The sequence below is a fragment of the Haliotis rufescens genome, unplaced genomic scaffold, assembly GCF_023055435.1.
Source record: "Haliotis rufescens isolate VD_foot unplaced genomic scaffold, xgHalRufe1.0.p SCAF_1, whole genome shotgun sequence".
NCBI classification, from domain to species: Eukaryota; Metazoa; Mollusca; class Gastropoda; order Lepetellida; family Haliotidae; genus Haliotis; species Haliotis rufescens.
In genome coordinates this window covers 79,557,917-79,571,691 of record NW_025963779.1, presented here as the reverse complement: position 1 = coordinate 79,571,691, position 13,775 = coordinate 79,557,917, and the positions used below count along the sequence as shown (strand labels likewise).

General features: G+C 40.2%; 1 protein-coding gene across 1 annotated transcript in view; it reads right to left on the bottom strand.

Annotated features, from left to right (window-relative positions):
• LOC124143776 (TPR and ankyrin repeat-containing protein 1-like) overlaps nt 1–13,775 on the bottom strand; it is a 46,260-nt gene that overhangs the window by 3,871 nt on the left and 28,614 nt on the right. Inside the window, exons 17-24 of the mRNA XM_046512865.2 lie at nt 9,718–11,219; nt 8,899–9,081; nt 8,233–8,332; nt 5,704–5,925; nt 4,860–5,185; nt 4,216–4,380; nt 3,739–3,970; nt 101–3,012 (exon numbers count right to left, since the gene is read on the bottom strand). Of these exons, the coding sequence (XP_046368821.2) occupies nt 101–3,012; nt 3,739–3,970; nt 4,216–4,380; nt 4,860–5,185; nt 5,704–5,925; nt 8,233–8,332; nt 8,899–9,081; nt 9,718–11,219 (5,642 nt within the window). The remainder of the gene's footprint in view (nt 1–100; nt 3,013–3,738; nt 3,971–4,215; nt 4,381–4,859; nt 5,186–5,703; nt 5,926–8,232; nt 8,333–8,898; nt 9,082–9,717; nt 11,220–13,775) is intronic.

The window sequence follows — 13,775 nt, the reverse complement described above, 5'->3', positions numbered from 1 at the left end:
TGTATGATTCCTTCTATTATCACAAGCCTAGTTGATGATGATATGTCAAGGATCTGTTTGAAACATACGAACATAAGTGAACATAAGATATGAAATATACCTTAATGTCATGAACTGGTTCCATTTCTGACTTGATCTTCTCAAAATCACCAAACATCGTCGTCATATCCTGCTGCAACTTCAGTGTGAGATTCCACTTACGTTCATGCAAGATACTATCCTTTAATTTCAAAATTTCGTCCAACTGGCGCACTAATCGAGAAATGTCCAATTCCTGATATGGATACTGTTCCTTTACATGCTGTTGGTCTCTCAGTTTACCTTTGGAGATGAACATCTTTATATCCCTAATTGTCAGGATGAAGTGTTCTGTGTGTAATGACCTGAATGTCTCAAATTGTTTATTTCTGTCGACATGTTCTTCGGTTTCTTCGTGGCGTTGTGATGTTTTGTGTGTGTCAGAGGATTCGCTGTCCATAGTAACCTTGGCATGAGATCCTACTGCATCTCCTATTTCCCCTGATTCAGCACAAAGGTGTACTCCACAAACACCACACTCCGTCTGACATATCCGAAAGGGAGAAAACATTTCGGTAAAGTGTTGCTCAAAGCATCTGTCTTTGAACTGCCTTGAATCTACTCTTTCCACAAATGTCAAACGTTTAAAGAACCTTTGTATTTTTATTGCAGCGTCATCTTTAATGTTTGTGTCTCTCATCAGCATCTGTTGACACTGTCTTTCCTCTCTTTCGTCAAACGTCAGTGTTACATCATCACTGACATACTTACCTATACAACCATTAACAGCAACTTCATATTCACCATCACCTTCATCTCCATCATCCTCACCTCTTGCGGCACCACCCTCCATATTTTGCATTTCTTCCTGATGCCTTGTTTCATCAGTGATTTGTGTATTTGTGTCTTTTGCCAAGCTTTGAGAACTTGATATTGTATCAATATCAAGTGCATGACTGTGTATATGTTCATTTCCACTCTGCTCCCAATGACACATTAACAAATTTCCTCCTTTCGCTGCCAAGAATGTGTTCAGTGCTTTAGCAATAGCTTTAGTATCTTTTGAGCTTTTCACTTCTTGTAGAACTATGGACAGTCTTGCTGGGGCATCCTCAGGCAGACTCAGACTAAGTATTGTTTTCATCAACACACTTCGTAGTTTCATTGAGACAAACACATCAACATTCACCATCAAAACCAAAGCAATAACAAAGCATCTCTCTGCTAAAAGGTAAGAGCCCTTTCCAGGGTTGAATAGGCGTTTCAGAAGGTTGAGTTTCTCACCACAAAGGACTTCAAAGATCTTATATATACAATCCTTCATCACTGTTATATTTTCTTTCTTCATAGCTCCTCGCTGAATCAAGTCTTCTATTCTCACGTTTTGACTGTTGAACATACAGTTAAAAAAAGAAGTGATTGCAACATATGAATCAGGCACTATAAATCCTGGAGATGCGGCTGACAGTCTTGCAATAATTAAAAATGTCACACAAGCGAATAATTCCTGCCACAGACAAAATACTGACATTTTGGGGAGAAGTGAGCGTTTGTTCTTACTGCAAAGAATTCTGACGCATTTGCTATACTCAATGACGGCTTTCACTGGAGCTTCTTGCAACCAAAGGAAAACATCATGAATTCTCCGTCCAAGGCTGTCAATGACCACCGTTTCATCATCATACTGAACATAAAGTGCATGATGTTCAAACTTCCTGAAAAGCCAATCAGGCTGATATTCCATTAGGTTCATTTCCAGATCTTCATAGTGAGCCCTTATATGTAAATCTACTCCAAATAAGCCGCCAAAAAGTGTGGCCTGTACAAACCAGTCTATGCTTTTGGAACGTTCCTTCAGTAGGTTCTCACCTTGGCGTCCCTTACACAACCAATGGTTTCTGAAATAATATTCTATTTGTTGTGGGACTTTCCCTGTTCTGAGTAACTGACTGCTATCTGATAATACACTCATATGTTCATGCTCTGGAATCAGGAAGTCCAACAGCCTTTCACAAGAATCAAAATCATTTTCGTCAATGACAATATTCATTCTTGTGAACATTTCCATCACATTTGATTCATTTTCTTTCAGTTCATGACGATTTCGTACCCAATTTTGCAAAATACTGTCAAGATTTACTTCCCAAACAAGTGCTTCGAGGGTATTAAATCCCGTGTTGATAGTGTACTGTGAATGGTGGTATCTACATTGTTGACCATTGTTGCATTTTCTACCCTCCATAAACAATGGGCAAAGGAGATGGCAATCAATGTATGTACGAAGAAAGTCCCTTATTTCATTTATCCAGTTCTTTGATAGACAGACAAGGTGATTGGAGAGTATGAGGCACACCTGTTTCTTGTTTTTCTCCACTTCTACATGCTGCTCTTCAGTTTCATTCAGTAACTCAGGAGCCAATGCCATAATGCGGGGTTTTTGTTTTGGAAACAAAATAACCGTATCAATGTCTTTCTCATACAGGCCATAAAATTCAAGGTAAAGCTTTGATCTTGATTTTTCCTCGTATGTATCAGGTTTCAAAAGAGACTTTAATACATTGAACATGCATTCAACTCCTCTGATGAGGGCTTTCATGTCAGCGAAATCAATGCATGCGTCTGCTTTGGAAACCTTCAGTACAAAATCTAAAGATTCGAGCATGCCTGCTTCATTTGCATATGGTCTTGTATTCTGAAACTTGGCAAATGCGGTCCTTGCACCTTCTTTTGAAAATAAGAATGTAGCATTGGTGAGTATTGAAATTCCAAGGTAATTTAAGTTTCCTGTCAACTGGAAAGCACTGCATGCTTCAGTGAGATGAACTTTTATCTTATCATCCTGGAGATCAGTATCCTGTTCTGACATCATCTGCAAGGCCCGGATGTAATGACATTCACCAATTGATATCCAGTCGTCAACAGTCTTTGCTAAGTCAAGGGCTTCATTTACTTTGCCATGCTGGAGGAATATCCTGATTGCATCTGCCGTCTTGCCTGCACCAGAAAAATATCATGTGTCATCCCTTTTCTCAAATCACGACGTGTTTAAAAAGATATTTCTTTAAACTATACATGTCCATAAGTCAATCTGTTGACAAACGGGGACACGGGTGGACCAGTCGTCTGGGGCACCATAAGTCGCTGTGCGGAGTAGCGTCCCTTGGGCACGCCAGAAACTTATGATTGTGGGTTCGAATCCTAGGTTTGTCAGCACCATACCCGTGCTAGTGGGTTTCACCGAAGTGATAAACGTCTAAGATCTGCATCACTTCAAGCTTTTCTCCCACATTAAGCTGACACGCTATGATATTACTGAATTATTGTTAAAAGCAGCGCTAAACACAACCCACTCACTCATTCACCGATGACAAACATAACTGTGCTCATCTAAGTCATATTTTCATGAAACAATTTTTAAATGTAATTCTCAGTGGCGGTTTATGAAAGAGATAAGCATTTTCTTTCAGTAATTTCCTTGAGATAACAAACTTTCTTTCTGTTGGCACATTTCTGTTGGCAAAGTTTGATCATACACTTTTAGTTGAATTCCAACACGAACTTCATATGCAACAGTTTAACACTCCATGTTTGACATATTTCTTTTAATGTTAAAACTTCCAATGTATCTGTAGTTGACATCCGAATCATTTTGTCATGAAGCATCGAATATTGGCTTAATAGCAAGCCTATTATGTTGTAAATTTTACTAAATTTATTTACCTTCTTTCACCATTAACATAGCAGCCTCTTCATAATAGATAGTTTTCTTCAGAAATTCAATTCGATCTCCAACTCTAGGCAGGCGTTCCAAGGAGGCAATAATCTTCTCTTTATTCCTCATCTTCAGGTAACAGTTAGCAGCTTTGTAGCTCAGTCTTTCAGTTGTGAAACTGCTTTTGGGTTTATGCTTTTGTAGGGTCGGTGAGAGTATCTGTCCTCTTCTTTCCATGTCCTGAATAATATAACTTTAGTATCAAAGCACAAGATACACAGAACATGCTCTCAAAATAATGTTATTAATTCAATAAATTATTCAAGAGGAATAGACTGATTTCGTTTTGGAGGTGACACAACAAGCTATCCCGATCATGTGTCCTAGTTATGTATAGAGTAAGTCAAGGTTGCATAAAATAAGGTATTGCTTTCTTTGTCAGCAATTTAGCAGCACTTGTTTGATACCTGATATAATAAACTTACATCAGCTAGCAGTGTGTATCTGTGCAGACAGTCAATAGCTTCCTCGTAAAGTTCAGCCCTGGAGAGAACATCTATGGCAGAATTGAAGTGACCAAGTTGCTCTTTACATCTGCTTTCCTCAAGTGATTTATTACATGCACGATACATTTTCCCTGCTTTTAGCCACTGCAAGAAAATGGGCTCTGCATTAATCTCTCATCAATATACATCTGTCAAAACTATGCCATTGGGATAAAAATGTTACACACATTCAAGGGACATTTTTGCAAGTGAGTGAGTGAGTATATATTCCTGCAAGATCAGGGCGGGGGAAAACCAAAATAAGGGCGGGGGACAACCAAAATAACTCCAGAAATGAGCATTGTAACAATGTGGAGAATCGAACCCTAGCCTTCGGCGTTACATGGAGCGCTTTAACCACTCATGCTACCCCGACGCCTCGGACATTTATGTACACAATTACCAATTAGTTAACTTAAAGCTATATTATGAACTTAAGTGAAAAAAGGGATCCTTCTATGATTACGAATAATAAGTAACTAAATATTCAAGAATGTCCAATGATTTTCATTCTCTTCAGCATCATATTTATATTAAAACTTATTTTTATTATGTACTTTAGGATATGTTGATGACGTACTTACCATTCCACATTTTTCATACAAGAGACCAGCAAGTTCAAACTCATGTGCCTTTTGTAGGCACTGGACAGCCCTTTTGTCTTCAGAGCAGACCAATAAACGCTCGGCAGCACAGATAAACTCAACCTTCACCTGTTTAACATTATCAGTGCTTCTTAATGCGGTCAGTTCTTGGTTTAAGGCTAGAGCAAGCTTTGATTTTGCATCATCTTTTCCCATCCGGAAACATTTTGCTGCAACTTCGTACAGACGTCGTTCCATCATCTCCTCAGCTCTCTTCAGCCAGTCCTCTGAAGTTGACTTCTCAGCGAACATTGTGACACCTAACTCTGCGTTGCAGGAACAAATATGTGAGAACATCATGAGAAAACTTTTGCCAGGTCACTGATTGGTTATTTGTGGGTCATCAAACACACACTTTTCATTTACATTCGTAATTCACCATGGCAGTTGTATTTTATATTTCATGGTAGCTTGTGTATTGAACTAATAAACATAATTATCTATGTCTCCCAATCAAAACACCAAAGGTGGAAGGGAGGATTTCTAATTTTTGTTTCGCTCCATCAAATCACCTTGGAATGTTTTAAAATAATACAAATAGTATCTAGTGGAAACTCATGTAGTATTCTCTGTATGTGAATCCCTAAAGCCCCTTATATACCACGCTTGTATGAAGTCTCCAGCAAAGGAATCAGGTGGCTTTATGAACTGTGTATATATGTCATAAAGGATTGCCTACGTTACACATGTAGACATGGTGATTATCTAATGTTACACTCCATGTTTCTGACGTATTACTTCAAATAGAGAATCCTGTCTTCATGCCTTCACTGACCAACATTACCTTCATCAGTCATATCATCCTCTGATATCACTTTGACCAACTTCTTTGCCTTGAAAAATTCAAACATGGGGCCCCGCTTTTCTTCATTTTCATCAAAGATCCAAACGTTGACACGGGCTCGAGTAACAGCAGTGTAAAGGTGTTTCAGTTCAGAATTGAGTAGCTTGTGCTCTGTTTCATCAAATTTTAATGGCCTTGGTCTCACTTTCCGATTGAGGACATCTGCAGAAAGAATGTAAACATGTTAACTGACCATAAAAGACCAGTTTGACCCTTGCAAAACTAGACTGATGATCCTGGCCACGATCGTAGCCACCAGTGGCTATTACGAGTTATGTCCCTTCTATGTCTCTCCTGTTGACAAATCAGATGCCACCTCTTATATCACTTGCATATGCTTCAAACATTAATCTGATCGATAATCAAGATATATATTGTAATAAAACGGGTCTCACTGAGCGAAGTGCATCTTATCACGTGAGCACATTGATGAAAAACATAAAAAATATTTGGAAAATATCTGTTGACACTAAGTTGACGTTACACATGAATTGATAATCGAACAAAATCTGCACAGCAGTTTACGAACCAGATGTCAATTTGGTTATGCGATTTTGATTGGACTGTGCACAGTTAGTCCAACCAAAATATAATAATGAGTCCAATTCCATACCAGCTCGTGTGCTCACGGCACTTACATAGTACAAGGGTAATACTTATCAAAAAGAAATGTATTTAGCCTAGCCTTAAAGACAGATAGGGTCTCTGCAGTTTTTAGAGTTTCTGGGAGTGTAGGTGCTTGACAGGAGAATGATCTGAAGCCATGTCCCTTTTATCTCCATCTTGGAACACTACACAAAAGCTGGGATTGTGATCTGGTAGGCTGGTACACTTGAATGAGGTCACATAGGTGTCTTGGTGCTGTGCCGGAGATACACTGGTAGGTAATGACAAGAACCTTAAACTCTATCCGTGCTGGAACGGGCAACCAGTGCAGAGCCTGCAGGACAGGTGTGATGTGGCAGCTCATAGGACTGCACCTGACTATATAGGCTGCCGTATTCTGAATGCGTTGAAGTTTTGAGATCCTGTCTTTTGTAATACCACTAAGCAGACTATTACTATAGTCAAGCCTTGAAAAGATCAGTGTCCCGACAAGTGTTGCTTCAGCATCATGAGATATCAAGTGTCGAATCTTGCCAATGTTCCTGAGTTGGTAATGATACTTTCTACACAGGTCATTGACCTGTGCCTCCATGGATAGATTGGAATCCATAATGACAGGGGGTCGGGTAGCCTAGTGGTTAAAGCGTTCGCTCGTCACGCCGAAGACACGGGTTCGATTCCCGACATGGGTACAATGCGTGATGCCCATTTCTGGTGTCCCCCGCCGTGATATTGCTGGAATATTGCTAAAAGCGGTGCACAACTATACTCACTAACTCTTTATAATGACATCTAGGTTTCTAACCTTGTCTGATGGAGTTACATTTTCTTGAAAGGTGGTTAAATTGATGTTATCCAGCTTGTCTAACATCATGTTGGTTCCAACAACTATTGCATCAGTTTTGTCAGCATTCAACATTAGCTTGTTTGACAAAATCCAAAGGCTAACTTTATCAACACATGACTCTATATTTGCAAGTGAAAGTCTGTTGTTCACAATAGCTATAGCTTGATCCGCAAGTTGTGTGTCATCAGCATATAACTCATTGACAACGGATTTTTTCTGAATGAGACGCCCATGTTGTGAGGTGTTTAGTATGAACAGGATGGGTCCAAGGACTGAACCCTGTGGCCCACCGTATTCAATCTCTTGACTTCCTGATTCTGAATGTCTTATGAGCACTGACTGGGTTCTTCGGGTTAAATAGGACTTTATCCATAAAAGCGAAGTGCAGCCTCAGTCTCTAGACGTCTAAGCAGAATACTGTGGTCCATAGTATCAAAAGCTGCAGATAGGTCCAAAAGTATGAGAACTGCATAAGAACCTTTCTCTACAGAACTTTGGAGGTAGTTGAGGATGTGAAGTAGGGCTGTCTCCGTGCAATGACCTTCACTATATATCGATTGAAACTCATACATCAAGTTGTTTGAATCAAGATGTGTCTTTAGCCGCTTGTTGACTGCATTTTCCAAGAGCTTAGAAAGAAAAGACAAATCTGATATGGGCCTATAGTTCTTCAAATCTGATAGGTCAAGATTTGCTTTCTTGAGAATTGGTTTGATGACAGCCTTCTTCAATTGATCCGGTACTACTCCTGTTTCCAAACTCAAATTAATTATCTTTGTTTTAACAGGTAGTAGAATGTCAAGATACTAAAGTATGAACTTGGTTGGCACTGGATCCTCAGCAGATGTCAATGGATGGAAGTCCAACAAAGGAGTAGCAACCTGGTTCAGACTAGAAGAGTCAAAATATAACTCCATCATTCCAGTCTAGTTCGGCAAGGGTGGAAACTGGACTTTTACAGTTGACTCCCTTACCTCGGGATGATGATGAAAACAAAGTGACAACAAAACACATACCTTCATCAATCGTCACAAGATTTTCTGTGTCAGACTGTTTTATAGCCTCTTCCACTTGATTTTCAAGGAAGGTGGTAACAATGCGCCATTCCTTTGATGCCTGCAAATATATATTACATTACTGAAATGACTTTATAACTAAGTAAATGTATATATTCCTCATCCTGGTGTGAGGTACAATGCCAGGCTTATAGTGGTAGCCCACTGAGATATCATGCCACAGTTTATCATGGATACCCCACTCAGACACAGTATACTGATTCCGAGCCGACCGGTCCTTGTATTAATGTCGAGAGCTAGGCACGGTAGCATCAAGTACCATCCTTAAATTTCTTTTGGTAGGACGTGGTCAAGGATCAAACCAGCAGATGCTTTATCAACTTGACCCTGGAGGCGGTCATTCTGGAGTGAGTGAATGTTCTCTTACTACACTTGGGAAGTCTCCAGATACTGCAAATTGACAAGTAAATAATGGACATCTCTTCAAAACCAAATCCACATTAATAATGTGAGTCAAAAGCATAGCCTCCATGCCCAAATAATGACTACATGGCCACTCATGTTAAGCATTTTGATATCATTTATCTGTATCATAGCATTGATCTCATCATGTGAATAAGTATGAAACTATTGCTTTGGGTGGCAGCATTAGTCCACGTCACCTACCTGAGAGTCCTTGAAGAAGTTGTACAGCAGGACGTCATCAAACTCCAGACCCTTTGCCTCGTAGATGGTGAGTACGATGCCGTGGCTCAGCTCCTCGGGCATGTTGTTCTTCACAGAGTCATTCACTACCAGGATAGCCTGGTGGGCTCCGAACTCAATGTGCGATGTCTTTCTCTTGTTGCCCTACAAAAAATTGTCTTAATATTATTGTGAATCACATCCAAATTGAACGACCCATCTGCACAACAGATGTTACCATATGTGTATTTAAAGGGCAGGGCATTATTCACATTCTTATTTACAAGAAGAAACACAGTGTGACACTGGCCTAGAAACATGTCCTTAACAATGGATTCCACCACTATAAGTAGTGTATGACTTCATTTGAACCAACATCCAAGGGAACCAATTTTAGTTCCTATCTGAACGTGAGTTTCTAGACATTGATGGGTACTGGCAGTGAAGTGAAGTTGTAAGTCTGCCTAAAGTCTGCATAAGCACTGATCCAATTTGTCGCTGTGTTCAATCACAGATCTCTGTTTCAATGCACACTCCATTTGCAATATGTCGCCTGCTGGGTGTCTTTAGGTATAAGTAGGACAGTATCAAACTACAGCAATAACATGGGGGCTGTATTATGAAAATTGTAGCCATTTTAGCATAAAACGTTTTACATGTAGTAGACGAACATTCGTCGTTTCAACAACATGCAACTTGTTAGTTTTTTCAAAAGAGGATTACCTGTATAATTTACAACTACCCATATTACCATGCTTTATACATGAACACATACTGTTGATCTATCAGTGAACATATTACCTGCAGTAAAATGGCAAGATCACCAGGACTGCATGATTCTAATAGAATGGGGTAAGGTCCTTTGAAGAGGCCTTGGTCAGGTTGTAGTTTGTCAAATGATGCTGGAAAAAACTGTTTCATCACATCTAAAATTGCTGATGCAAGAGATAGAATTCCTGCATGTGATCTATAATTATGAGTCAGCTGGTAGACCTTCTTTGGGACATTAATTGGCTTGACTTGTCCAGTGGCACGCAAGGACTTCTTTGCATAGTGAAAGAGTGATTTAAGATCATTAAAGCGAAATGATATTCCACGCATAATGCCTTGGGCTGTGTCTCCAGTAAGAAACATATCATTGGGGTGTTGAATGATGCGGAGGAGAACAAATAGTTCAGACTGTGTGAAATCCTGGGTCTCATCTACAAACAGCTGATGAATCATCCATGGCCTCTTAGGCATTCCCCTTAAGCGTTTGTAAATATGTTGTATGATATCTGCTTCATCAAATAGACTGTGTTGCCTCTTGAAGTGCTCATATCTGCAATATAGTTCATAAACTATATCTCTTTCTCCAGAAAAGTTTGGTGCTCTCTTTCTGCCAATGTCTTCATATTCAGATTTAGATAAATCCCCTGATGACAGGGCTTCAAATGAACCCTTGATAAATGACATGATTTCGGTCCAGACAAGAGATGGATGATACCGTGTAGGTGTGTATTTCAGCAGCTTAGGATAAACATCTTCCACAAAATAATCATATGTAACTTCTTGCCGATGGTCCAACTTTTTTGCACTACTTGATGACCCTGTGGCGCCTTCCTCTTCAAAACCTTGTATCACATCAGCAGTTTCGTCTGTGTCAGATTCATTGTCAGAATCTAAAACATGTAGAGAAGTTTGAGAACGCCCATCTTGTGACTCCCAGCCTGCTACAGACACTTTCAGATTTCCATCTTCACTTCTCTCAAAGAAATAAGGAGGATCAAGAGAGGCATCTAACATCAACAGCAAATGTTTGGAGGTCATAAACAGTGGATAACTCCGATCATCAACATCTTGAAGTCTTGCTGGTATTTCTGCAGTTTCCATATTCAAATGTTCTTGTAATTCAACATATGGACAACACATGGCAAAAAAGTTTGCTTTTACCTCTGCACATAATACAGGATTTTTAGTAACAAACACTTGGTGCAGATGGTCAAATTCTTGTTGAGAGGTGTCAGCTTCTTCTTTGCTATCAGTATCGTCAATATCTGTGTCTTTATTTGTGGATTGTTCATTTTCCACCTCATCCACTATCACATCCTCTAGGCCAACACCTCTAACATTCAAATATGCATTCTCATCTGGTGAGGGCTGCTGTGCATCTTCCATTTCCGGGAGATCATCGGGTATATTTTCATCTGTAGATAGTGTGTTATTTCCTTGGTCACTGGTGCATGTTTGCTCTAATGGTGATGGCAGTGCTGTCTGTGACATTTCAGTCTGGTGCGCAGTGTCATCATCTTGGGATACTGCAACTATAAGTACAAAATTAGAATTTCGTTGACAATTACATTATGGAAAACTTGTTTCTTATACCATTGATCATTTAGAATATATAACCATAATCATATTTTGTTAAAACTAATATTTAGACTATTTGATACTTCTGGATCATCATTCGTTCATCAAAGATGCTCGACTGAAGCAAAACGACTTCTTATCTCCCCTCTCTGGACATGCCCACTCTCCTAGCCTCAGTACATGTACTTCCTTCTCAATGCTCAAACACTGTAAGGCAGGTAGATCCAACATGTGATAACAAGCTGAGTATCTATGATCCGAAATATTCTAAATATTATATTTGATATTATTACACTCTGCATAATCCCACAGCTGGAGCAGGCTTGAAGCCTGTAGTAGACTTTTGAAGATCATAGAACTCACAGTGCATTTGTCCAGTCCAAAATGAGGCAGCAAAGGTTGGGAGACATCACATGATACGCTACCATACATCTGAAATCTCTGAGTCATTTACAATGCAGTCCTTAAGGCAAGTGAGCAAGTTATCTACTCAGAGAAGAATGTAACATGAAACCTTCAATGGCACACATCTGAATGAAACACGAGGAAGCCTCAGAAAGATGCCCATCTTCAACCAGGAACATGGAAACTAGAAACTGCACCTTATATACATGTACATCCACTATGTACAATGGTCACGAGAAGCTAGCCTCTGCAGTAAAACCGATGGTCAACATCAGCAACGGAGACATCCCTCACTAAGCGACTAGTGAAGAGGAAGAGTCTGACTGCCAAAAGCAGACCTCGATGATCTTGAACAGAAGTGTTCATGTGAAGAGCAATAGTCACCGATAAAGCTCATACTTCATGAGAAAGCAGCATACATAGGCTTCCAAAATGGTAGAATGGAGCCAAAAAGCCACAGTCTTCTCAGATACTCAGTATGAGACCACATATTCACCGTAAGAATACTTTGAAGGCAAAACTCCTCAGTAAGAGCAAGGTAACAACGGATCATTTGCCATGGGCATAAGGAAAGATTTTCACTATCATTGAAGCCCATACAAGGAAGAATATGAAAGGCATTGTCTAGTTTGCCTGGAAGAGGGTATTTGGTGATGATTCCCACATCAGTCACAAATGAGTGACACCATGTTGACCTCGATGACCTGCATGACATTAAGAGCATGGACCTCAATACATCGGCCTGCAGTTGCAAAAGTCATGATTTAGACCATCTTCTGAGTAAGATGAATAACGTCACATAAGGACTCAAAAGGTTGATTCGGAGGCCGACTCAAGTGGCATTAGATCATGATCAGATCCCAAAAAGGAAACTTCTGAGTTATAATGGACTTTTCAGTAAGGTGCCAATGATGCCTTGCTGTAAATGATGGGAAAAATGCAAGTGCATAAAAAAATCAGTGACTAATTGCGGAAACGCCTGTGGAGCAGACGTGTGGCGATAAGAATAAGTATACATTAAGCATCAACCCCAGAGAATATACATTCTCGAATGTCCGACGAAACATATTTCATTGGGCATAAAAGGCAAATTGCCGTGAAAATGATAAGAAGGAATTATGAAAGTGTCCCATTTCCAGTCATAAAACTGCCTAGTCGAAGACGATGAGCTTAAACGACTGTCTAAGCTGCCCTAGCCGCAGACGAATTGGAGATATTTGGTCGGTGATGGATCCAATTTGTGGCGGCTTAGGACCCAACTCAACTAAAATTAGTTGTCTGTTTAAGAGTTCAGCCATCGAAATTACAAATCAAAGAAACCGGAAGTGTTGTCTGAGGTTGTCGAACTGCAGGTACTTGGGTAAAGTGGTACTTGCGATGAATTTGGATGTGCATGTAGGCAACCTTCAATGTTGAGATGTTAATCCCCCCGCTAGGCACACCAGATATCAAAGCTGAGCAAGAGACACAAATCGGAATTGAAGGGGCAGCTCAAAGGTAGGGTTGGTTGAAAACCTTCTGGAACAGAGACTTCGGTGAGTCATGGAATATCTAATTGTTGTAGGGCACCTTTGTATAGCAGAAATATTTATGTTTTACATGAGCATGGGAACGTGGTCGTCTGGATACTAAACGTGAGGTGGAGATATTGTATCCATGTCAAAGAACCTGGGTGACACAACTATTGTCTGGAATCTGTTACCACTTTCAAATTTAAAGGTGCAGCCGACCCTCAATGGGCTGAGCTGGAACAAAAGATAGAGGCAGATTGAGTGATTCTTTTGTTGGCAGGCAATATAGGAAGGGAAGCGAGACTCCTCCACATACAACTAAATAGAGAGATGGTGTGGCCGATCCCATGGAGGAATCTGAATAGTTCAGTAATGTTGAGCCATCAGCTAAGGACCGTCAACATCAGAGATATAGGCTCCCACTGACAAGGGCACTGGGGCTGAACCTGTAGACTACGCTTGTCAAGGCTACACACAGGGCAAAGGCAGCTGCTGAAAGCCTTGGAGCATGTCCCTGAGACATGAAGCAAGACAGTTTCACTTGAAACGGCTGGTCTAGCACACAAGCCAGAGCAGTGGAAGACGTTCACACAC